The following is a 26,762-nucleotide window of genomic DNA, read 5'->3' on the forward strand; positions in this document are numbered from 1 at the left end:
CTTTTGAATTTGGAACCTAATAAAAGCCTCTCTAAATTTGCTTGAACAGTGGAGATTCAGGGATCTGACTAAACATAGCTGATTGCAGAATTGTGGCTTTTGTGTCATGATCTCAAAACATCAATTTGTTTATGCACATTAAACAAATAAACAGATTTTCTTTGCTGATAATTAGCCTGGCATCAGATGGGTGCAAGATTATTGTATTTTCTGCTAAAGCTAACTTAGGAAAGAGAAAAAAAAAGGTAATACGAGGAGACACAAATCTGACCCCACAATAAGCAAAAAACATCTCATTCCTTGTGGCTTTTTATTGTAGATGAGTCCCTGAGCAGCTGGATCCAACTCTGATCTGACCCTGCAAACTCTGTGCTGCCTGGCTCAGACTGCTTTATTGTAGAAAATAGAAAGGTTGTGGGTTTTCTTGCCTTTTCTTTTATGCCTATAGGGTTAAGCCAGTAATCAAGAGGAAGAGCAGATTGTCTTACAAGTTCAGTTTTTCTGTGGCTGTGTTTGGTGTTCCCATTGTCACATGCCAGAATGGTCCGGGAGATGCGTTTTTTTTTCCTGACTTTTTGGAGACGAATGTTTAAAATGGTCTCAGACTACATGGGGAAGAACTGTCAGTTATGCGTATGTAGTCCTTGCTGGAAATACTTAATGAAATGTGGCTGCATGGCTAATTTTAGGGACACTTTAAAAATAGTGTGATTTTTTTTTCTTTTTTTTTTTTTTTTTTTTTTTTTTTTACTGTCCTAGCAGGCATTGAACCTCTGGCCAAAACAAATGAAGCCCCATTTGGATAACTCAAGCAGAGAACCCAAATGAAACAACATAATAAATTGGTGTCCACATTCAGTAATCTTAAGTTATTTTTGCAGTAGTCTAGAACTATAATGCAAAGCAGTAATTTTTAGTGGTGCAGGTTGGAAACTTTCTGTATTACTGAAGTGTGGCAAGGAAAGTAATTCCTGTTAAACACTGTGATAATCTCCAAGTCTGTGGTGCAAAGTCCTTTATAAATGTACCATTTTTCTAGCAGACTATTAGGTGAGGTTAGGTCATATTATCTGAATATGGGTTCAAAGCAAGTATCCAGTGACTGGAAGCGGTCTTACATTTCATCTTTTTGTTTCCTTATGTTCAGTAGAATTTGTGTGGCCTCTAGTGACTAAGGACTTCTCTCATTAATTTCTCTGCTTTGCAGGGCATATGTCATACCAAATTTCTTTAGTTTTCTGTCACCTCTGTCTTCAACCGGCTAAACTACTGTCTACTTTTAGATGCGCACACCCTTTCCCACACTTTCAGATTCTGCAAGTTCCTATCTTCCGATATCACTCAATTTTTTCCAAACCTGAATGAGATGTGACACTTTATAATAAATAAGTTAATTATCTAATAGTTTAACCTGTTCGTTTAGCTTCCCAAGTGGCCAGCTCTTTGATAAGAACAGGTTTTTAATAGGCCTAGATGAGCCTGTTACTTTCATTTAAATTGCGATCTAGGCCATATCTGAAAGTAGGCTAATACTCGAATTCACTGAGCCAGAATACCCACAGCTATTAATTTGTAAAATAGTGTCCTTCAGAAGTTATTCTGCTTGACCCACTTTCTAAATTGTATGGCGTACCAGATGATTCATTACAGATAACGAAATTTGGAGATTTTGATTTGTTTGATGCTATGTACTGCAGTCTCAGGCAGCACTGGGAAAGAAGAACAAAATTTTGTTGGGCTTGAGTCTCTTGTTTATGCGTCTGGGCTATAGCCCATTAGAAATATACATTCAGTATTTCCATGTAGCACTACATTGATTGTGAAAACTGGCAGATTGGTAGGAATGAAAAGTCAGGTCTGGGTGGATGCATCAGGTGTAGACCCAGATAATGACAGCACATTGACACAGACCGTGGATCACTTTTCTCTGGTGTGAGTGGCAACACCTTGGGGATCGCAGTCCAGCTAAGAACATTCCTGAGTGTTTCAGTGAAGAATGTACGCCTTGTAAGGGTTGATCTGTGGTGTCTCTCTTGTTTCACATAGCTGGTGGCCAATTTTTTGGGGTAAGATACCTCACTCCATCCTGAGGAAGTCATGGGCTGTAGGACAAGCTGGATTTCTCTCATGGCCCCATGCAATGAAGGAAAATTAGCCTACCACCACATGTAGCCAGGGTTCTTACAGTACTTTTTGCTGTCGTTTAGTTGTGTTGGTCCAAGGCAAGGACTCGTTATATAAGATGTTTGTGTATGAAGGCTTGCAGTTTTTGCTCTAAGTTAGGTTACTTCGCTGTCCCTGAATGGTTTATTATGTTTCAGAAATGCAAAAGGGTTAGTGAGAACAGGGAATCTTCACAGACTGCAAAAATGAAGCAAATGCTGTATTTCGGGGTTTTGTATATTTGTATTCTATTAGCACGCAGTTGACTCATGTCACATTGAGAAACTTGAAATGGCCAACAGAGACTCTGAAGCTTCTGCAGGAGGAAGAGAAGTTTTTCTAGGGTACCTGAGGATTGTTCTCTGGGCTCTTGAGGACTTGCTTGACATCGTTCTACTGTTCTTGCTGCTTTTTGTTTCAAATTTAGTAGGTTTTTTTCAAAACATTTATTTATATTTTTCATGAGCCTTTCCCTTGCAGTGGAAGTGGTTTGTGCATAGGAGGAAGTTTTTTTCCTCCAGTTAGTCTAATAGAGAGAGGGGCTATTCGAGGAGGATTCAGTCCAGCCTTGTTTGTCATTTAATCAACTTCGAGTTTGAATTGGGATGGCTGGGGACATGTAGGCCTGAAACCATTGTATCTAATTAAAAGACTTAATTGGGACACTTCGTGTGGGAGCCTCGTTATGTCAGCCCCCTTATATACTCAGTGGATCTCCAAAGGGCAGTTCAAACAACCTAAACTCTCCAGAGAAAGCATGTGACGTCTGTGCTCCTTAGAGTTAAGTAGGATGCATTTTGGCCTTAACAGACAATAATGGGTGATGACCTACGCACAGGAGCATGGTATTGCGGTCTTGCAGAGCAATATCATTGCACTGTGTCTTCAATGATGAAGACATGGAATTTCTTCATGGATTTGTTCCAAACTAAGATGATAGGAAAAGGCTGGGCACATTGCAAGGTGATGGTTGACAAGAAATGGAACTGCTCGGCACAGTGCAATAAAAGTGGACACCACAGCATTTGTACCTGCAGTGTTTGTGAGGAGATCTGTTTCTACTTTGTCTCATAGGGATAACTGCTATCTTTATGGCTGCCACTTCACAGTGTGTGAGAAATGCTATTCAACACGGCAGTGAGCATTTACTCCTAGGAGTCTTGGACAGCTCAAGCTATGTTCTGAACTGTGACTGCAGCTGTGGTGTAATATGGAGGATAAGGCTGAGCTTGATTTTTTAAGATTCTCAGATTAACCTTTTTAATATTTGTGGTTTATTTTCATAATAAAGACTTTTTTAAAAAAAAATCTTTAAAATTGCCATTGACTGAACTAATGTGAGCTGCCATAGCTGACTAGAAAAGGTTATCTCAGTCTGTAGCTCCCAAATAACTGATCTATGTCTTGATTCAAAAGCCCTTAAAACTTTATTTCTGCATCTTCTCAGGTACCTTCTGCAGAAAGTTAAAGGAAGGACAGAACAAGAAAGCACCATGTCTTCAGTCTCAGCTTATTACAATGGAAAGACCGTACTTATCACTGGAGCTACAGGTTTCATGGGCAAAGTACTGGTGGAAAAGCTTCTGCGCTCCAGCCCTGAAGTGAAAGCGGTTTATATACTTGTCAGGCCAAAGGCTGGACAATCAATGCAAGAGAGAGTAGCCAACATGTTGAAATGCAAGGTAAGTTTCTATATTTTATTCTAGACTCTAATCTGAAATCCATTTAGCTGGGTGAAGCAGAGGTCTTCCGTTGTACTCAATTTATGAAGAACAAAATACCTTCTGCAGTAATCGTTGTATATTTTTGTCGTGTCTAAAACAAACCAAAAAAAATTGTACATGAATGAACCTGGATCTGTCTGCTTTTCATAGGTGATGCAGCATTTTAGACTGTAGTGATATAATTGCTTTTCTTCTTTTTTACATTGCTGTTTGTTGAGAATTAATTTTTTCAAAAAAATTACCTTAGCAAATTTCCTTTTTGCAAGAAGAGCAGCATCTTGCTTTCATGAACTGTTTTCCTTTGCCCGCTTTTAAAACTTAATATTTGAACATCAGCATTCCAAAATAAAACTGAGCATGAGCCCATCGCACCCTACTCCTTTCCCTATTGAGACATTAAATTCATTTCATAAGGCAAAGCCTACTGGCTGTGCATTGCTCCAATACAGTAAGGCACCTGCCATCTTCTGATGTCAGCTCCAGTTTAACCTTACTTATGAAGTGATAAAATACTGTTGCATTTGGAAAGGGTGTTTTCCAAAGTTGCTTTCAGCAGAACACAAAGGCTAAGACAGACCTGTGAGTTGAAGAACAGACTTGTTTGACCTCCACTCATGTGGCTTGTTTCTGTTGAGCTTTTAGCTTGCCTCTCCAGTGAGGAAATAAACATCTGTAGCGTCAAGAAGGATGTCAAAGCCCTTTGCTGCATTTAATGTAAAGATTTGTAAGGAGAAACTGCTAGACCAGTTATCTCCTCTACCAGTCTACTCTATAGACTTTGAGGTCCTCAGGAGCTTAGGCCAGTGCGAGGTCATGAACTTGCTCAGACTCCTCCAGCTATAAGAGCCAGAGTTCAAGCTAATGCTTACTGCTAGTGTGAATTTATACATAGCAGATGTGAAATGAGGGGAAGGGACAGATCTGGCCCTAGTAGGCAAGGAATTATGTGGAATTAATCTGAGAAATGTCAACTTATCTTTAGAGTATTTGTCTAAAACTTTGAACAACACTTTACTGGAAAAGTACTCCTCCTCCTTCTTCTGGAGTTAGAGGTAAAATAGGGCCATAGATAACTTAGAGGCAAGTAAGTTTAGAAGGCGGCATATGTTTTTCCTCCTAATGTTTTAAGGCATCAAGCTAGAAAAATATTAAGTATGTCCAACAACAGAGTTTGATTTTTTTGTGTTTTCAACAGAGAGTGGATTGTTTTCCTGTTCAGGAAAATTTGTAAGCCAGCTAAAACAAAGCTTTTTGGTTGCTTTTCGCAAGTCTGTCAAGTGCACCGTTTTTTGTTACTTTTCCTTTCAATGAACATTTTTTAGCTGTTTCTACAGCTTTCATAACTGATGACTGTGGACAATGGTGTTCATCATCAGACAACAAAATCCCAAATGTGGTGTGTTTGCACGGTTTTGCCTTTTTTTTTTTAAACCCGCTAAGAAAATGACAAAACAAGCTATTTTTCAAGACTTCTATAAGCTTTGTATAGTAACTTTGTTACTGTAAGTTTATCTCTTCAGTTGGCCAGCACAGCTTAGTGTTGTCCTTAGTTTTAGGTGAGGTTCCCTAGTAGCTGTTTTATTGTTGCAGCTGTACTAGATGTACCTTTTTTTTTTTTTCTGTACGGTGTGTCAGCAGTTTTAGACATGCCAACAGCAAACAGGACTTGATAACCTCTCCTTGAACCTTTGACAGCCACCCTCAGTGTGTTTCAAACAAATGAAAGACGGGGGCCACTCTCTTAAGTTAGGTTGCTGCAGCCTTGAAAAGGAAAAAAACTCAGGGGTATGCTCACACCTCCTTCATGTCCCCTCACGGAAGAAGGTGTCTCTTTGATGCTGATCTTTTTAAAATAAAGAAAAAATACTTCTCTAAGGCAGAAACCTGACTCCTCAAAGGTTATTTACATGTGAAAATGTTGACAGCCTTTGGGTTTTTTCTAGAAGTGAAACTGTTAATTCCAGTAACTGTGAATTTCATGGCAGATGAAGAGGGCAAGAAACGTTATTCTTAAATTTTTGCAGATTGTTTCCAGTTAAGTTTGCTGTATGTCCCCAAGCCACATAATCAGTCATTCACAATCTAGCAACTACACTTTCATTTACAGTTGTGGTTTGCATTCTCCAGTTTGGGAAACCCCTGAGCTATGTAACAAATAAAAAATGCAGCAAAAGCTTATTCCAAGTCTTCAGGCAACATTTGCATTTGACATTCCTGATCATAATCACTGATGAAGAATGCATATATTTGAGTATGCACAGGAAAAGTCAGAATAAAATCTCTTCTTTTCCTTAGGTGTACATATATGATTTCTAATGTCTACTGCATCATTCTTTTCCCCCAAAACTTGGATTTAATACAATTCAATATTTGTGTCTGGTTTTAGGAGAAAATACTTTATTTCTACTTTGATATTCTATCCTATGTAATCTTTTCTACTGACCGATCGCACATTCACTTTGAAAGTAACTATTTCTTCTTTTATATTATGTCTTCACGTAGTATTATCCTCTGGAATTTCTTATTTTCCCATCCAGAACAGAAGTTTCCCAGGAACCAGAGGAATAGAAAAAAATCAGATTGCCAGCTTCTAAATATTCTAAACAAACAGATAAAAATAGTATTTGGGATGAAATAAGATGAAAGCAAAGAAATAGATTGGCAGGAATTAATTGCACTGTGTAATGCTTAAGTTCTTCAGGTAAGGTCTTCTTCAGGTAGGGACTCCTGAGTTTTGGCAGTACTGAACAATATTTTGAAATAAATTGCCTATAATTTTTGATCTCTTAATATATCTCTGTGACATTTTGGTGGTTTCTATCATCATATCTACGGGGGTTTAAACTTTGAGGTATCACATTTGTACATGTGAATATGCTGGAAGATGACTCCTGCTAAATAAAAAAGCGGTTGTAAGTCATGAAAGGGTGATGCCTTAGTTTGTGCTTTTAAAATGTTTCTCATCTGGAATTTTTCAAATTCTGAATCCAACATGAAGAGTAAAATGTAAAAAATAATTTTGGGCATAAATCAGAATTCTTCCACTGTATTCTGGAGTAGCTGAACAGATGGCACTGAAATGTAGTATAATGCTGGTTTTCTTCAGATCTGATAAAATTAGTTTTACATGAAGATGCGCTATTGCATTAATATGAAATGTATAATGAACAGATACTCAATTATCTCAGCATAAACTCCAAAATGAACGTGTGCAATGAGAAGTGTGTGGCTCGTGGTGACCTTGCCTATTTATGAAAAGAGATGTTCTATTTTCCAAAAATGAGTCCCTAAGGGAATCAAGCTATTACCCTGTGCTTGATGAAATGCCATGTCTGCATGACACAGAGTGCAGCTCTTACACAAAAACCCCTCACATTTCAGTATTTCCTTCACTCTGGATGTGTCCATAGGTGTGGATCACAAGGCAAAGCTTGACAGTGCTCTTTACTTATTAGTTGATGGGAGGTGTATATTTGTCAGAGGTAGGGAATTGTTTCAAGGAGTATTTTTTGTTGTCTGATCCCTCTGTGTGCAGAAATAGGCAGGAATGCTTGGAGGGGTTGTCTCGGATTCCCTGGAGAGCAGTTACTGGGCTAATGCTGAGTCACTGGTTGTAGCTTCCACTTTGTCCCTAGGAGACCAGAGCTTTTTCCATGCCCTGCGTGCAGTGAACCAAGGCTGCTTGCTGCTGCCAGGCTGTCTCTTAGATCTGTTTGTTCAGTGCTCCTAATTAGAAAGCTCAGTCTAAGTGGGGAGTGGAAAAGACTCTTGTTAATGTCTCTGATAATTCAGAGACAAAATGGGGAGGCTGTGAGGCTGCTGAAAATGGGGAGCAGATATTGCTGGGTGTGACCAGAAATACTGTAAAATGATACAGCTTTTTCACATCATCCAACCACATTCAACACTTATGGTTAACCCTTATAGTTACAGTGGAGAGTACAGATAGACTGCCTTCTCTTCCCTGCAAAGCTTTGTCAGGAACTACACATTATGATGGGACTGACAGCTGAAAACAGCAGAAGTCCAATATTGTCAGACACCTTTGCCTCTTCAGTGTTTCCTTGTCAAGTGTGCTATGCTTATCAGCAAATATACAGCGGAACCCTCTGTTAGCCCTATACATTTCACCGAATTATGCCAGATTTCTCTTTTTCCACCTCCCTTGATTATCCCTTTCTTCACTCCCTCACTCATGTGTCTTGTTCATCACCATAAGCACTAAAGGTTCTCCACACCAAACCAGTGCAGCATCACTCCCTCTGGAACCGCGTCCCCTAAATCTGCTGTTACCACTGCAATGGTGCATGGAACAGTACTCGGAACAGAGTAATGAGTTTTTTTGGTTGATGGTACGGGATCCCACTTGCTCAGTTAGTTGGAGTGAAACAGAGCTGAAGATGTTTTCTGTTTTATTATTTATTTAGATTTGCCTCGCTTTGGTCAGTAGACTATCAGAAATAGCTCTGGTGTTTGTGTACCAAAGGAAAAAAATCATTGTAACAAAAACTTTTGTCTTACTTGACCCCATGATTTGTAAACCGTGTGGTAGAGAGAGCTACTGACACGAATGCAGGCAAGGGTCTCAAAGCATTCTGTTCCTCTTTCCTAAGCTAACACCATCTGTTGCCTTGTTCCATTTCATTTCTTTCTCTTCTCCAATTTGCGTTTCTGTTTGAAGAAGGCTGGTAAGGTTTTGCTTTATATATTAGCAGCTCATAGCCTGCTTCCTACAGCACAAGGAAGGGACAACAAGACAGCCGGTGCTTCCAGCAAGATAACCTTTCACGCTGGACAAAAAAGAAGCCACCATTAGTCCTGAGCTCAAGAACATGTCCCTGGTGTCACTTTCTGCTGTCGGATGTTTGCAGCCATGCTGCTGCTGCTGCTCCTCCTTGGCTCGAGGCTCTGCTGGAACATGGGCATCTGGAGCAAGCAAAGTGCAATGGCATTGCCTTTTTGGGTGCAGCGCCAAAGCTGCAGCCTTGTATGGTGACAGCTCCTCCTCATTTGACATCCATCCCATCTCGTGACTCAGGTTGTAGAATCTCACCCATCAGCTTTCAGCTAAGCTGGGAGATCTGGCAGCCCTAGCTACCATTTCATCTGTTCTGCATGCAAAGCCATGCCTACCAGGAGGCTAATGGAGAAGCTGAGAAGCACAAAGGCCCATGTTATTATCAGTTAGCACAAGCAGAACTTGGGTTTCCTATACCTCCTCTGTCCTTTGCACTTGCACAGCTGTCAGCACAGACTGCGCTCTGCTGAAGTGCTGGAAGTACGGCTAGGTGGAAATGGCAGGGGAGGTGGGTATTTTTTTTTTTACTCATACTCAGATGTCAGAGGAGAAACCATGATAAGATGAAGGGGGAAAGAAAGGTGGTGGTTGAAATTCTGTCCTCCATCATCAGTCAGGTAAATTCAGGCCACAATGTGATGAGGAAGAAAGAATGTCTTTGTGTGGCTGAGGCAATTCCCAGAGAAAACAGGCTTAATCATACAGTTTCATAGTCATAATGCAGTTTCTGTCACTGCTTAGTATACATGGATGCTGCACAGTAATTTAGAATTTCTCCACATACTGCATAAGTTGGTCAGGGATGCATTCAGTATTATGGATTTAGAACAACCCTAAATCTTCTTTGCTGTGTGTGCTTTGTTACACTTATATGTGACTAATGACAGTATTAGAAATACTAATAGCTATACTTTTCTGTACATAATGTATTTCTTTGCTAAAACTTTCCAATGTGTCTGGTGAGTCTGATTCATCTCGGTGCCCTTTTGCAGGCTGATTCCCTTTGGGATACATTAATTTAGAAATGTTAAAAATGGAGCACCTCATATCAACAGTCAGTTTGAAAATGCTTGCATATCTGAAAATGCTGTGTCCGTACTCCTGTTTTAGGATCACAAACTTGTTCTGTAAGGTTCTATGCGCATACAAAAGCAGACATGAAAAAACTGTGGGGAAGTGTCTATGCACCATTCTCAAAAGATGAGCCCTCATGTTTTTAACGAAGCTGGAGACAAAATGTGGGTGATAGGATTGCAAAGCAAATTAGACATCCAGGGACAGAGAGAGGAGGTAGTTACATAATCAGTTGGTGATATTACTAAAGAAAGGACTTATGTTTTGGATATGAGAAGTTACAATGGGCATCAAGACATCCAAAAGGAGAGATGTCAGCTAAGTTCAAAGACGGCACAGAGACAAAGAAGTGGGTCAGGAACAGAGGAGTAAAGGGATAAGTTTATGCCCTAATGGTGACACCAATGGAAATCTTAGTAATGGAGGAAAGCCAGTACAGACGCAGAAGATAAAAAGACTAATAAAAGGCTGCAGTAATGTGAAAACTTAGGAAGAGATCCTGAAGAAACAATTAGAGGAAAAAAGAGAAGAAACCAGGTCTGCAGAGACTCTAAGAGATAACATTTGGAAAAAAAGTTTTTACAAAGCATCAGAAGGAAAGTGTGAAGAGTAGGGCATTATCATTGGTGAAAATCAGTGCAAGGGTCTGGAAGATAATGAGGTTGAGGAGCTAGAGGGAGGAAAAAAGTAATGGAGGACTAGAAAATGATGGTGGGGATGAGGGAGATGAGGAAACCTTTTCTCGTATTGATATATTATATATTTAATTTGCCTAACGTTGGCATTCAGGAGCCTTAGCTACGCAAGCATGTGTCTTTGTCCAAAAAGTCTTTAAGTCTGAATGAAAAGCCTGGTAAGGTCATGAGCAGAAAGGGAGAAGTAGTTTAGGGTGATCAGAGAGCCCACAGGTGTGAATCAATACCATGACTTTTGAATTATAAAAAGGATTATGCCAGATTTAAAGCCGAAACCCTTCTGCCTGTCATATAGCCCTGCTGAATTTGTCATTTCCCCTGTATCAAAGTTATCAGACAATGTTTTTCTGTTTATCCCAAATTTTGCTAAATATGTTAATCTTCATTGTGTTTTTAGGAGCATGGGAGAGGAGTTTTTAGGCCCTATTTAAGATATTCTGGGAAAAGAAGTCATTTGTCTTTCACTTAGATGTTACTTTTAAAAGCTTTTGTAGTTATTTGTTGAAAAGGCAAAGTAATTTGTTGATGAACATGTCAAACTACACAGGTTATTCTCTACCCCTCAGTCTTAATTGTGTTGCAGAACAGAAGAGGTTAAGTATGAGAACTGCCCATCTTGTACGCTCTTCTCTGCAATTTCTGAAAGTTAGACAGAACTTATATTCCATTTTGCAGAACAGGCTCTAAACTCTTCCCTTTTCCTTTGGCCAGTTAAATTGTCCATTTCTCTCTTGTTCTCCGCCTGTGTCATCACATCATGTAGACATCCCTGTCACCTGAGTAATTCTCTGTTCCTCCCAGCCACTAATATAAAAGTCTGAAAGAGATAATGTTCTGCAGTTTCAGAGGAAAATGAAGTTTCCTCTTTGTCTTCTAATTAAGATCAATCTCTGATACTGTCACAGCCCAGTAGCTAGTCCCAGGAAATTTCATCTGCTATTTTAATCAGTAGGGAATATGATAAAACCCCTGTAGTGTCCTTTATTATTTCAAAAGTAATAATTCTATTGACTGCAGTTTCAGCTAGTTTTTTATGAACTTGAAAATGTAAATATTTTTTCTTTCTAACTTGTTTCCACATTCCTTTCTCTACACCTTTTCACAGGATCACAGAATTGCTGAGGTTGGCAGGGGCCTCTGGAGATTGTCTAGTCCAAACCCCTGCTCAGAGCAGGTCAGATAGAGCCAGTTGCCCAGGCCAATGTCCAGCTGCGTTTTGAATCTCCAAGGAGGGAGACTCCATAACCTGTCTAAGCACCTGTGCCAGTGCTCCGTTAGCCTCACAGTAAAAAAGTGGTTTCTTATATTCAGGCAGAATTTCATGTGTTTTATTTTTTGCCCATTTTCTTTCGTCCTGTCACTGGATACGCTTGAGAAGAGCCTGGCTCCACCTTCTTCTTTACACCCTGCTATTGCGTATTTATAAACATTGGTAAGATCCCCCTGAGCCTGTTCTTCTGCAGGCTGAACAGTCCCAGCTCTCAGCCCTTCCTCACAGGAGAGGTGCTCTAGTCCCTTCATCGTCTTCGTGGCCCTTCACTGGACTCGCAGCATTACATCCATCTCTCTCTTGTGCTGGGGATCCCACAACTGGACACTGCACTCCAGATGTGGCCTCACCAGTGCTAAGTAGCGGGTAAGGTTAATCATTTGGGCAGTGCTGCTGGCAGCTCAATGTTGTTGGGCTAATCAGTTCTGAAATGCTTCCTTCTGAGGAGGAGAACACTGTCCATTAAATATGACTTCCACGGCACTTCATAGGTTCTCTTCACACTAGCAACAGAGGCAGAAAAAGATCGTTACCAAGAGTTTCAGAGTATCCTATATGCCATTGTCCAAGACTGAAATAGTATTTTTTCTATTTGTATGTGTTTGAAACACAGATAAGTTGTAGAATCATAGAATCACTTATGTTGGAGAAGACCCTTGAGATCACTGAGTCCAACCATAACCTAACTCTGCCAAGTCCACCACTAAACCATGTCTCCGAGTGCCACGTCTACGTGTCTTTTAAATACCGCCAGGGATGGTGACTCAACCACTTCCCTGAGCAGACTGTTCCAATGCTAGACAATCCTCTCAGTGAAGAAATTTTTCCTAGTATGCGTCCTAAACCTCCCCTGGTGCAATTTGAGGCCATTTCCTCTCATCTTATCGCTTGTTACTTGGGAAAAGAAACCGACGCTACAGCCTGCTTTCAGGTAGTGATAAGGTTTCCCCTGAGCCTCCTTTTCTCCAAACTAAACAACCCCAGTTCCCTCAGCTGCTTCTCATAGGAATTGTTCTCAACACCCTTCACAAAGGCATTTCCCACTGGGAGGTGCGGGGTCCTTTATTACCTGGCTTCTCCTTGTACTATTGCTTGAGTCTCTCCCAAAACCATCAGTCTCTGGGCACTTAGAGGTGCAGTTCTCAGGTACTATTAAGATAGTTCCTGCTGATTTTGTCTCTTAAAAGCAGTACTCACAGTACCTTGAAGGTCTAGGAAGGATTATGACCTAATGGTATGATGCATTATCTTTTATTACAACAAGCTCAAATACAGACAAGCCTTGGGGCCTGCCATTTGTCTGCTGGTCATAAGCTCTGCTAGGTGGTACAGGATACAAACCTCAGTTTTGTCACTGCCAAGGAGAGTTCACAGCTTAGTGCTTCAGCTTTGCAAGTGGTCTTGGGTACTTCAGCTCCTCGGGCTATTCACAATAGTAAAGTCAACTTGTGTCTTTTTTAAAAATAGACTGTAATTTTAAATTTACTCCAGTTATACATAGCTTGCAATAGTTACACAATCAATCACAATGAAATTAACATTGTTTAATTAACATAAATTGCTAAATGAAAAGCAAGGACGCAAGTTTGCTGATGACACTAAGCTAGGAGGAGTGGCTGACACGCCAGAGGGCTGTGCTGCCATCCAGAGAGACTTGGACAGGCTGGAGATTTGGGCAGGGAATAACTTAATGAAATACAACAAGGGAAAGTGTAGGGTCCTACATCTGGGCAGAAACAACCCCAGGTTCCAGTATAGGATGGGGAGCTACCTGTTAGAGAGCAGTGTAGAGGAAAGGGACCTGGGGGTCCTGGTGGACAGCAGGATGACCATGAGCCAGCACTGTGCCCTTGTGGCCAAGAAGGCCAATGGCATCCTGGGCTGTATTAGAAGGGGGGTGATTAGCAGATCGAGAGAGGTCCTCCTTCCCCTCTACTCTGCCCTGGTGAGACCGCATCTGGAATATTGTGTCCAGTTCTGGGCCCCTCAGTTCAAGAAGGACAGAGAGCTGCTGGAGAGAGTCCAGCGTAGGGCAACTAAGATGATTAAGGGAGTGGAGCATCTCCCTTATGAGGAAAGACTGAGGGAGCTGGGTCTCTTTAGTTTGGAGAAGAGGAGACTGAGGGGTGATCTTATTAGCGTTTATAAATATATAAAGGGGGAATGTCATGAGGATGGAGCCAGGCTCTTCTCAGTGGCGACCAGTGATAGGACAAGGGGTAATGGATTCAAGCTGGAACACAAGAGGTTCCACTTAAATTTGAGAAGAAACTTCTTCTCAGTGAGGGTGACAGAGCACTGGAACAGGCTGCCCAGGGAGGTTGTGGAGTCTCCTTCTCTGGAGACATTCAAAACTCGCCTGGACACCTTCCTGTGCAACCTCGTCTAGGTGTTCCTGCTCCGACAGGGGGATTGGACTAGATGATCTTTTGAGGTCCCTTCCAATCCCTAGCATACTGTGATACTGTGATACTGTGACGCAGTGCTAAACGAAACTGTAGAATCAAGGCAAATTATTCTCAAATAAGTAATTTTTTTAAAGCAAAAATGCTTCACAATTGATTTCAAGAGTGTTTGTCTTTCATTTTGTGAATTGAAATGTTTTGGTGTCAAAATCTGACGCATCAGTTTCCTCATCTTTCACTCGGAACAGCTGTTACAGGTGTTGATGTGGCATGTCCACTGAGGCCTGCAGAATGACAGTAACCCTGAGACTTGTCCAGGTGCTCAGGCACTTGCAAGACAAACCCAGCATGAAGTGTGGTGGCCCACCATCGCTGTCTGAGCAGAGGCCTGGTGGCAGCTGCCATGTCAGCAGAGCGCTGCTTTGCAGTCCTGCCGTACAGGAACTCCATCTGTCTTACCAGCCTCTTACCACAAGATGTGTGTGATCTTTGCTAGGTGCACACACAGAAAATACGTTTTGTGCAAAGGACCAAGCAAGATCACTTTCTGGAGGTCAGCTTTCTATGTGCCTGCTTGCTCAGCTGCGACAGCAAGGGAGTTACTGGTTTCTGTCTTGCATGTCATTTACCCTACACAAATACCCACCGCCTACAGAATGATACGTAAAGGCCGGCCTTCGTTTTTATCTTTACTTCTTGGTTTCTTACAACTTTTCCTTGGCCTGGACTGAAATCACAATAAATCATCAGATTTCAAAAGGGTTTTTTGGTTGGTTGTTTTTTTTGCTTAAAATTACTTCGTAAGAAGTGATCATAATCTAAACAGCAACACTTCCAGGGAGAATACAGAGCCTCAAATATAAACGTTCCAGAAAGATCCCTCTAGCCAATTGTATGCTAATGCATGTGTTACTAATGCAATAAAGTAAAGAAAGAAAAAAGAAGAAAAGAAATGCTGAAAAGAAAGGAGAAATCTCTTAGCTTCACATTAGTTATCTAACAAGAGACTTATGGACAAGTTTAAATATAAATATTTGAGTATTCTGCTAAATTTGTAAAGATACCATGGCTAATTTTATGCAGTTCTTTGAGAACTCAGATGGCCAGGGACATAATTTTATCCAAGAAACATTATGGACAAGCTTTTTATGCAGTAAACACAAAACTGTGCTCTGCAGTCCAACTAATATGTGTGCACACAAATGCATACATAGGTACCCTCTTTCAAGCTAGCCATTTTTGTTTTATTTAATGGTGGATATGCCAAGGGATTCGTGTATTAATGATTATGTCTGCAGTGAAGAATTCTGCCAGCTGATAAATGACAAAATAAAGAAAGGTTCAGCCCTTGAAGCAACTGACTAGGCAGTATGTTTAGAACGACACAATTTCAAAAACCCTCAAAAGTAAGATTTTCACTTGTCAGTAACAGCTTAGATGTTGCAGACAGGCTGCATTTGCTGCCACATGTAAAATGAAATGCATTTTTAGTTCTCCATAAGCAGTGATATTTTGGGACACTTGTAGCCTGTATCTACTTCACAATATTTTTAATTTAATGTGCAAGGGTGTCTTACAGAGAAAGAGGGTATCTTACCAGGGAGGTAGCAAACTAAGATTGCAGTTGAGTCACAACTTTAAAGGATCTTCATAACATCGCTTGGATTTGCATTTATGCCTATGTGCTTTCTGGTTTGCAGTCAGGGCCCAGTTCCTGAAATCTTGGTAGCTTCATTTAGCTTTGGTTGAGTATCTCGTGAAGGGTGGATTTCAAGGAGGTGATGAGCCTGAACAAGTAATTTACACTTGTCCTTTCAGTTATATGTTATCATCTTGGATTTTCTTTTCAGTCTGGATAATTTTTTTTTCTTACAGAAAAAAATATATGAATGAGTTTGATTTCACTGTCAGTATTTCAACTTCAGGTGATAGTGATTTAAACATAGTAAGAAGTGCTTGATACAGGAATGCAAATGCAGTTAATCACTTTCTGTATCTGGGAAACCAATACTGCCTGACTCCACCCTAAAAGTCTTGGCGGAGAAGCAAGCTAGACAGTTTCTGAGTTTGTAAGCTACGAAAACCAAGAAGCAATGATTTTATTGGTGCTGCTGACTCTCATCCACTTCTTTTGCCCAAGTGATTGCATCTGAACTTGACCTTGTGCATCAAGTTGGAAATGAAATAGTATCGTAATATTAGACTTTTGCAAGGGAGTAAAGGGAAGATTTAGATTCTCTAATGCACAAAATTCACTTTTATGCTAGTCAGGGATGTCTCCATCTAGAAATTCATCCCTTTTTGGATGTTGGTCTCCTTGCCAGAAGAAAGCTTTCAGCATTGCCACTGATGTCTGCCTATCCTAAGTGGTAAAAGTCAAGGAAGTGAGAGAGCGTGCATCAGACGTATGGAAGAAACATGGTGCGGGGGAGGGTGAGAGTAAAGAGTTCAGCATGGCATTTTCAAAGAGGACAGGAAAAGTACAAAGATCATTGAAGAGAAAATCTCCACCTCACAGGCTCGAGAGTTTACATCAGTCACAGAGAGTGACACAGAGAGTCACATCAGAGCTATTTCCCAGCAGCTTTTGCCGGCATCAAGGCCATGGTGCATCATCATTAGAGAAGTCCTGTTGGGCATCCTTTGTAACCCTCTGATTTCTCCTGTATCCTGGTTTTGCTCAGGCATACGGGAGAGCTGAGTTTTTAGGCAGCTGCACAGCAGGCTTTGTGTTCACAGTTTTGCCAAGTGACCCATTCACCAACAAGGCCTTCAGCAAACATGTTTTTAAACAATGTTTGTCATTTTGCTGGAGCCTGTGACTTGGCTCTTGATGTGTGCGAGTTGGCACAATTCTTTTTTGGGCTATTGCACTTCAGAACGAGTCTGGACATCAACAGAGCTGCTCATGTACCAAAGCTTATATGCAGGCTTGGGTACTTCGCTTTGAATTGGGGCTGAATAAGGACACCTAACCTCAGGCAACCTCTTTTGGGAACATCTTGGCCTGCAAATCATAGTTAAGAATGGAGGCTTATCTTTTTCTTAAATAGGTTGGTAATGGACCTATCAGTCACCACCTAAAGAGCAGAAAATGCTGTTTGGTCATTCAACAAAATATAAAGTTAAGTCACAATTCATCCTCCATGTCTGGTTTTATTATATTCTGTCCCCAGCTGTTTCTTCCAATTTTTCTTAAAGAAAGCTCTTTTGTTTTCCCTAAATTTAACCCTGGCCTTCCTTACTTGTGTTTTTTTCTTATCTGGCAGCTGACTATGACTGAATGATGGAAGCTAAAACCAATTTTATGTCAGAAGACCTTGCAAAGAAATGAAGTTTATTGTAAACAAAACATTGCGGTTTAAGAAGGAATCCTAGATGTTTTGGGGCAGAGTCTTTAGTCTTCTATTTTGACTTTTCAGCAAAACCTTCAGATCTGATCACCAGATAATACTTTCTATAAGCAAGGTTGTTAAAATACCTGGGAAAGGGAGGGCGGGGGGAATATTCTGAGTCTTAGGACCCCTAAGAGAGCTCCCACTTGTGACACAGTGATACATCTTGAGATGCATAGTCCAGAGCATTTGATCTTCTAGGCATCTTGCCTGCTGTCCTGGTTTGAATCGCTGGCTCATGCATCATCCTTGTCCCAGTCCCTGGCATTGAGCTATGACCATAAGAGTGAAAAAAAAATTCAGGGTATCCCTGTATACCAGAATGCCGTGGTTACCACAAGGCAGTCATAAGGCCCTTTGTAGAGGTGCTGACTGCTGCGTTATGTACCGAACCATTGACCCCAAACTGATCCTCCAAAAGAGCAGAGAGCTTAAAAGTTGCCTGAAAGTCACCTTCCACTGCAGTTTCCCCTAGCAAATCCAGCTTATTGTTTAATTTACTGAACCCATTAGAACCACCAAGTATATTAGGGAGAATGCTTTAAAAAAAAGTGAAGTTCTGGCTTGCATCATTACATACACAAATCAAAATGTCTGAATTGTGCCAAGGATCCCAAGTGTGGAAATTAGGTTTTGGTCATTTTCTGGGGGCTCGTCTTAGCCTTTTGTTTTCTTTTAAGGAGCCAGGGGTGGGGGTATTATTAGTTTTAGCCTATTGTAAATTAAATTTGCTTCCTGAAAGAAAAACTGCTGCAGGAAAGCAACTCTTCTGATCATAGTTAAATGTCAACAATGGTGTGATTACGAACAGCAACTGGTTGGCTGCAGCCAAACATCCAAAGTAAGCCGGTTTGATTTTGCAGAGAGGAACCCTGTTAATTCTGAGAACATGGATGATTCACTGCCACATTCTGAACCATGAAGGCAGCTGTCCACAGCCGATTGTTTGTGACCAGATTTGTGTTTGATCTGGAGTTGGCATAGGGAAAGGGTTACAGGTCTAGCTAGATATTTTTAAAATAAAGGAATGCCTCATGCACTCTGTCGACAATTATCGTTAGACTGATTTTTGATCCTGTATTTGCTTAGTTACTGTAAGCTTCCACTTTAAAAATCCGAACTGTAAGAAGAATGCTTCTGAGGTGTACTTTTGCAATTGATTGTTTTTCTACAGCATAGCACCTAGCACCGCACCATGCCAGGGTGGCACTTCATGTCAGTTTGATGGGGTTTCGTGCATCTCCCTTCCTGGCTGTTGCAGCTTATGCCTGTACTTCTGAGATGGAATTATGTGATTTCCCATGCTTTCCTTGTATCCTGTGTGTTTATGTCACCTAACCAGGGAAAGTTAAAATACCTGCAAATCTGCTGGGAACCTGCAGCAAGCAAAGTGACAGTGGCTTATAAGCAAGTCTAATATGACCTAAAGCTACTGTGGTTACTAACGTGGATTGAGGTGGTGGAGGCTGTGATGCTGAGGTACCTGAAAAAGAGTCCGGGTATTGCGATGACAAATATTTTATGAGCCTTGCAGTATTCATTTTCTTTGAAGAAAGTTAGTGTGTCTTTCACTGGTGTGTCAGTCTTGTGCTATAGTTTTAGTCTGTTTTACCCTAAATTCAAGGAGGTTGTGTTGCAGCAGGTGCCACTGAAGAGTTAACAGTATCTTGCCTTGCCTTGATACAGACTGAATTGGGTGAGTTTTACCAAATGTATGGCTCATTACTTACAGGCATGATTTAGATGAGAGAGAAAATTTAGAACAATCTCCTTCTCATACACTAAGCTTTGGGATAATCACTGGATAAGTAATTAGTTTGCTTGTTAGTTCCTAAAGTATCCCAGTAGACATGTGATGGACATTGGTAGTGGAAGAGTTCAGATGTGCCAAAAAATAAGCTGGTAGCATCAAAAGCTTGAGCTTGGAGAATTGGTAACTCATTTAGTGTTTGGTACAGTACGGAAAAATCAGAGCTGGGAAGCCAGCTGATGCCAGTGTTAATCTGCTCCCATAGTGGCAGCACACTGAGATGCTTAAAAGAGCACAGAATTATAAAAACATAGAACTGGAGAATAGCAGAGGGACAGAGGATGCAACAAGGGGAACTGACAAAGGATAAAGGCTCTGGACTGAGACCAAGGCCTGCAATGCACAGCACATTGTACCTGTGATAACAAGAAAAAAAGTTGGTCGTTAGAATGGCAGAATTTACCAAAAAACTATGGTCATCATTTTTCCTGTCTGCTGGAGGCATGCATTTGAGAGGAGAAATTACTGATTACAGTCATTTGCATTTGTTCATCTCTGATCACACCAAGATATAAAGACAGGGACTGAGCTTGGTATGTCTGGACTTCTGGGCACTGCTGCAATATAAATAGCAAATAATAATAACAAAAACAAGCAATGACATGTCGTTTGTTTAAAAACCAAGCAAACCTTTGATACTAGCTAACTATGGGGGGACCTCTGGAGATCATCTAGTCCAATCCCCTGCCAGAGCGGGGTCACCTACAGCAGTTGCACAGGGCGGCATCCTGACAGGTTTTGAACGTCTCCAAAGTCGGAGACTCCACCACCTCTCTGGGCAGCCTGTTCCAGTGCTCTGCCGCCCTCAAAGTAAAGAAGTTCCTCCTCATGTTAAGATGGAACTTCCTATGTTCAAGTTTGTGCCTGTTACTTCCTGTCCTATCACTGGCCACCACTGAAAAAAGACTGTTCTCATCCCCCTGGCACCCTCCTTTTAAGTATTTATAAGCATTAATAAGATCCCCCCTCAGTCTTCTTTTCTCCAGCCTAAAAAGACCCAAGTGCTTCAGCCTTTCCTCATAAGGGAGATGCTCCAATCCCCTAATCATCTTTGTAGCCCTTTGCTGGACTCTCTCCAGCAGATCCCTGTCTTTCTTGAGCTGGGGAACCCAGAACTGGACACAGTACTCCAGATGTGGCCTCACCAGGGCAGAGTAGAGGGGGAGGATGACCTCCCTCGACCTGCTGGCCACACTCTTCCCTGTGCAGCCCAGGATGCCACTGGCCTTCTTGGCCAGCAGGGCACATTGCTGGCTCATGGCCATCCTGTTTTCCACCAGGACTCCCAGGTCCCTTTCCACAGAGCTGCTCTCCAGGAGGTCAGTTCCCAACCTGTACTGATGCGTGGGGTTATTCCTCCTGAGGTGCAGTACCCTACACTTGCCCTTATTGAATTTCATAAGCTTTCTCTCTGCCCAACTCTCCAGCCTGTCCAGGTCACGCTGTAAGGCAGCACAGCCTTCCAGCATGTTAGCCACTCCTCCCAGTTTAGTGTCATCAGCAAACTTGCTGATGGTACACTCTATCCCTTCATCCAGATCATCGATGAATATATTGAACAGGACTGGACCCAGTACTGACTCCTGGGGAACACCCCTCCGTTACTGACCTCCAACTAGACTCTGCACCACTAACCACAATCCTCTGAGCTCTATCTGTCAGCCAGCTCTCAATGCACCCCATTCATCTAACCCACTCTTCCTAAGCTTGCATGTGAGGATGATGTGGGAGACAGTGTCGAAAACCTTGCTGAAGTCAAGGTAGACAACATCCACTGCCCTCCCCTCATCCACCCATCCAGTCATGCCATCATAGAAGGCTATCAGATCAGTCAGACATGACTTCCCCTTGGTGAATCCATGTTGACTACTTCTGATAACCTTCTTTTCTTCCAGATGCTTGGAGATGATGCCCAAAACAAGCTGCTCCATCATCTTTCCAGGCATGGAGGTGAGGCTGACCGGCCTATAGTTTCCCGGGTCATCCTTCTTGCCCTTTTTGAAGACTGGAGTGACATTGGCTTTCCTCCAGTCCTCAGGCACCTCACCTGTTCTCCAGGACCTTTCAAAGATGATGGAGAGCGGCCAAGCAATGACTTCCACCAGCTCCCTCAGCACTTGCGGGTGCATGCTATCAGGCCCCATGGACTTGTGGGTATCCAGTTTACATAATTGATCTCTAACTTGTTCTTCTTCAACCAAGGGAAAGTCTTGCTTCCTCCAGACTTTCTCTGTTACCCGCAAAGTATGGGGCTCCCGAGGGCTGGCCCAAGCAGTGAAGACAGAAGCAAAGAAGACATTCAGCAACTCACCCTTCTCTGCATCATCTGTCACCATGGCACCTGTCTCGTTCAGCAGCGGGCCCACATTTTCCCTAGTTTTCCTTTTGACTCCTATATACTTAAAGAAACCCTTCCTGTTGGCCTTGACATCCCTCACCAGGTTCAATTCCAAGGCTGCCTTGGCTTTCCTTGTTTCATCCCTGCGTACCCTGACAGCATTCTTATACTCGTCCCAAGCGGTCAGCCCCTTCTTCCACCTACTGTAAACTCCCTTCTTCCACCTGAGCTTTTTCAGAAGCTCCCTGCTCAGCCATGCAGGTCTCCTTCTTCCCTTGCCTGATTTCTTGCTCTTCAGGATATATGGATCCTGAGCTTGGAGGAAGTGATGCTTAAATAGCAGCCAGCTCTCTTGAGTCCCCTTATCCTCTTGTCGTGGTTTAGAGCCCTCTCCCATGGGATTTCTCCAAACAATTCCTTGAAGAGATCAAAGTTAGCCCTCCTGAAGTCTAAGGTTTCAACCCTACTTGTCATTTTATGTACACTGCACTTAATCCTGAACTCTATCTTCTCATGATCACTGCAGCCAAGTCTGCCCCCAACCTTAACATCCTCCACCAGTCCCTTTTTGTTTGTCAGTACTAGGTCCAGTAGTACACCTCTCCTTGTAGGCTCCTCCACCACCTGAGTCAAATAGTTATCATCAATGCACTGGAGGAACCTCCTGGACTGTACATGCCTAGCTGTGGTGTTTACCCCTGAACCAAGTGATAAGGTCATGTTTCAGAAGACCAGGTGAATACAACTGTACTACTTCTGGCATTGCATGTGTACCCACACCCAAGGAATTCACCACCTGAACTATCCATCCACAAATAATTTCAGCACTGGAAAGGGCATTTTAGTACAAAGCGTGACAAAATTTTCAACAGTAGAGCAGGAAAAAAACAAATTATGTGTAGATTTCTGTTTGGGGAGGTTGCTTGCATAAAGGAAATAACGTATTAAAAAATCTGATCTGTTAGTTATTGTTGAATCCATGGTAGAAGGTACACTGTCTCCGTGATGTTTGACTCCCCACTGTATGTGGGAGTCCCAAACTGCTGTCCTTGCTGTGATCTCCAGGAAGCTCGCTTTATTAAAAACGTGTGTGTATGTATTTATGTTTTGCTGCAAAATTTCTTTGCCACAGGGGCAAAGAGAGTATGAAAAACTACATATTTAATTTATTTCAGAAGCCTCCAGGCTTTCTAGTTTCTAGAGGACACTTATGGATAGAGAAAGGCAAATCTTGCACCCATCGTGAGAACAGGCAAGAAGGACAATTCAGGCAGCTGCAGACCAGGCAGTTTCACTTCTGTCCTGGAAAAATCATGGAGTGAGTTTTCTTGAAGCACAATTGGTACCCTTGGCTTGACTAACCTGATCATGCTTGGTGATAAAATAACAGAATCTGTGGATGAGGGGAAAGTCACGGATATAATTTCCCTCGATATTTGCAAAGCTTTCAGCATGGTCTCCCATGCAGATCAGGATGTTACAGTCAAGATGGGGAAAAGAAACCTGGCTGGACAGTCAGACTGCAAGGGTTTAATGGTTCATACTCTGTCTGGAGGCCAGTTATATGTAGAATTCCCTAGGGGTTTATCTGGGGACATGACCTGTTTAACACCTTAAAAAAAAATCTCCAGGCTATACTGCATTCTTTATGCTAGGCCACTAATAACTGGCAGCGCTTTCATAAATAATAACTAACTTAGGACGCTGGAGAAGGGAAACAGAGGAATAACCCTGTTCTGCATCTCTGTGCTCCTGAGGTCTGATAGCTTTCCCTGGTCTTTTTATACATCTCTTGGCTTTTACTCTCTTGCCAATGATGTGCAGTGTTTAGTACAAGGAAGTTTCTGTGTATGAGAGGTCACTCACTAAACAAACCTTAATCATCAGATAAATGCTTCCAAGTGCATCAGGCACATCCTGGCGGGGTGTTTTAAGTCACAGGAATTACTGCATTTGATGATAGTGAAGCAAGCGAGCGGCTGGCAGCAAACGGATTGAAATAGATGCAGTTCCATTAACAATACTAATATGCAGCTTCCAGCCAAAGGTATCAATGGCATACTGGAGGCCTGGTGTGATTAAAGGTCTGGTATAATTAAACGTCCGATTCAGTGAAGGGAGCACACACCTGCTTTAATTTAGACATGTGAAATATCAGAACTTCATATTCTTCCTTTAGGACAACTACTTAAATATCCATGTGAATCATAAATTCAGTCTACCCTTTCTGTCAAACAAATTATTATTATTTTCTCTGTTTTAATGAGCAACAAAACAATTGTACAGCTTCCAGACCCAGTGTGTCGCAAACGGACCTAATATGAAACGTGCAGTGAGTTCCCATTACAAGAAATGTGCTTTAAATACAATACCTGCTTAGGCATTTTCCTGAAGCAAGGTGTAATTGACCAGTGCCAAGCTCCACAGGCTGTCAGCAGAAAGCAAGCAAGGGAGCTTCTGTCTCATGCGTTGTGATTTGTGGCTTTAGCCCAAAGACCTTTAAGAGCAGGGTTAATCTTCCCTAGCTTTAGCTTCTAAAAGAGGCATTTACTTAAACGGTGCAGTTTCATGATTGATCTGAGCCAATCAAAGTCCCTGCTGACTCCACCAAAAAGGATGGTTTCACCACGTGCCACATGATCTGACTACTTCCCATATGCTGCTGTTAGCCCTTATACACAGCTATAGCAACTCAGGTAAGCAATTGGTCTGACTGAAAACCCACAGGCAAGCCCCTCCATCCCCCGCACAAAAAACAGCTCCCAAACCTGACTGCAATACCCAAAAAAACCCAAACCCTCTGGCTGAAAATGTAACTCCTGCGTGTACCAGGTGAGCTCCTGATGTGGCCATCAAGCACTGGTAGCAGCAGACAGGAAGGCAGGGGAGAGGCTTGTACTGTCAGCTGCAATGTGGAGTTGGCTTAGGCTCTCATAAGGAATGAGGGTAAGTACACGTGCATTTAGTCTTAAGTCTTTAGCCTAATCTGGGCAGCATTTTAGACTGAATGCCTAGCTTTCGGATGCTTAAAGCCAAAAAGGATGTTCCAGGTTTGTGAGACGTGGAGAAGAATATGCCAGTAAAAGAATACAAAGCTGTGACGTCTCTTCCTATGCTGTGGGTAGAAGCTCTTACCCTGCCGCAGAATTCCACATTGCACAGTTAAAGGAAACCAGAATGTGTTTTAGAGCTCATTCATGTGGCTGCTCATTCAAATATGCTCTTGCTAGCTGGTTTCCCTAGCAAACTTCATACCTAAGATGCAGTTCAGCTTTCTGGGTACACTGATCAAAGGATGTTGCCCAAGTTTCTAAGAACGTGTTTCCTAAACCCACAGCATGACTCGTCTGAGTTACTCAAGGATTTGTCTCTGAAAATAGTGCTTGCTATTTTATAGTTCTGCAAGGAAGGGATTGTCTCTGCATAGCACTCATGCTATTTTCATTAAAGAAAAGGCAGTCAGGTTTTGATTATTATCTTTCCTCTGATTTAAAGTACTAGTCCTTACCTTTTCATATCAATTATCAAAATACATGAGCATCTTTTTTTTTTTTTAATTAAATCTGTGTGGAATAAATAGAAGGCTTTAATCATTTTATAAATATGTGCCAAAATATTGCTTTTGCATCTCTTCCAAGCATCAAATAAGTAATTCTTTAAATATAATCCATTTGAAGGATTTACTCTTAAGAAAGGATGCACAAGAGATCAAGGCATGGAAGTTCAGAAGGGGAAAAAATTATTGTATATGTGAAGACTTATATGTGCTAAAAATACATTGTGGCATGTTTTCTGTAGGTATTGCTCTCATTCTAGTTTTTTTAACCCAGTATATCTGATCCTTTAAAAGCCTAATGTCTGCTGCAAATCCTGAGTGCTGATTTTGCTTGTCTCTGTTTCAGCATGAGCCAAAATACAAACTGTGAGCAAAGTCAATGTGCTAGTTTTGGTAGTGACATCCAAAGGGCATCAGGACTCTGTACACTGTATCCTGAATACCAAAGAAATAATGAATAAATCAAGTTTATTGCAATTCAGAATCGTTAATGTAGTGCCTGTATGATGTTGAAGGAGTTTTATCAATGGAAGATCTCTGAGCCTTTAGGGAATGGTAATTAAATTCTTCTCCGTCAAATTTTTCAATGTGCACAGTACATTGAGTGAGAGAACAGTAACCATTCTTAGCAGCACAGAGACCTTGAGCTTCAACAGGTCGTGGAAGCAGTTAATCATTTTGTCACCCTTCCAAAATTCTTCCTTTCGGCCTTTCCTTTTGAAGCTTGGAAGATTATCATTCTGTCTGCCCTTCCCCTATTATTCCTTCTGTTTCTTTCTGATAGCCAGGGTTTACTGTTTCGGGGCCTAGCAACCCACTTCCTCACTTTCCACTAGCCACAGAAGTCTCCAGGGGATGTTTTGATCACAACATCACTCTAACATCAGCAATTCTGGCTGCGCCATTACATTTCCAAGTCAACCCTGATCCAAATCCTGTGTCCAGCTCTATTTTCATTTTCTGTTAAATGACCTATAGAGCATTACAGCCATCATCTGCTCAGTTCCTTCTTCACATGTCTCCTTCAGCTCCCAGCATTGTCAGGTCACCTGTCCCTCCTATATACCCCAGCAACTATAGTCAACAGTAAGTAAATAATTTGCCATTTTAGCACATCATTGCTGATGCCAAAAAGGGAAAAATTAGAGGTAAATTTGCTGAGGTTAAGGGCCTGCTGACCATGTGTTCCTTTTGAGAGTGAGCCATCACCACATTTGGGTGTCATCACTAACCTACACTTGCACAGCTCACTTTTTACTAGCAATAACACAGGTGCTTTCAGGGGTCACCCTTTAAATAGGGTGGTAGAGCTGCGTTCTTTCCTATCAGTAACCTGGGGTTTTAAGGGCACTCTTTGTGAAAGTTGCAAGAGATGGGTGTACATAGAATCATAGAATTATAGAATGGTTTAGGATGGAAGGCACCTTGAAGATCATCGAGTTCCAACCCCCTGCCATAGGCAGGGACACCTCCCACCAGACCAGGTTGCCCAAGGCCCCATCCAGCCCGGCCTTGAACACCTCCAGGGATGGGG

At 41.8% G+C, this 26,762-nt stretch overlaps 1 protein-coding gene across 1 annotated transcript in view; it reads left to right on the forward strand.

The window, feature by feature from the left end:
- Positions 1–3,656: 3,656 nt before the first annotated feature.
- Positions 3,657–26,762, forward strand: part of FAR2 (fatty acyl-CoA reductase 2) — a gene marked incomplete at its 5' end in the record, with an annotated part of 81,739 nt that continues 58,633 nt past the window's right edge. The window contains one exon of the mRNA XM_082493499.1: positions 3,657–3,845. Within this exon, the coding sequence (XP_082349625.1) occupies positions 3,657–3,845 (189 nt within the window). The remainder of the gene's footprint in view (positions 3,846–26,762) is intronic.

This window comes from Vanellus vanellus (genome assembly GCF_965231255.1).
Source record: "Vanellus vanellus genome assembly, chromosome: 1".
Taxonomy (NCBI): Eukaryota; Metazoa; Chordata; class Aves; order Charadriiformes; family Charadriidae; genus Vanellus; species Vanellus vanellus.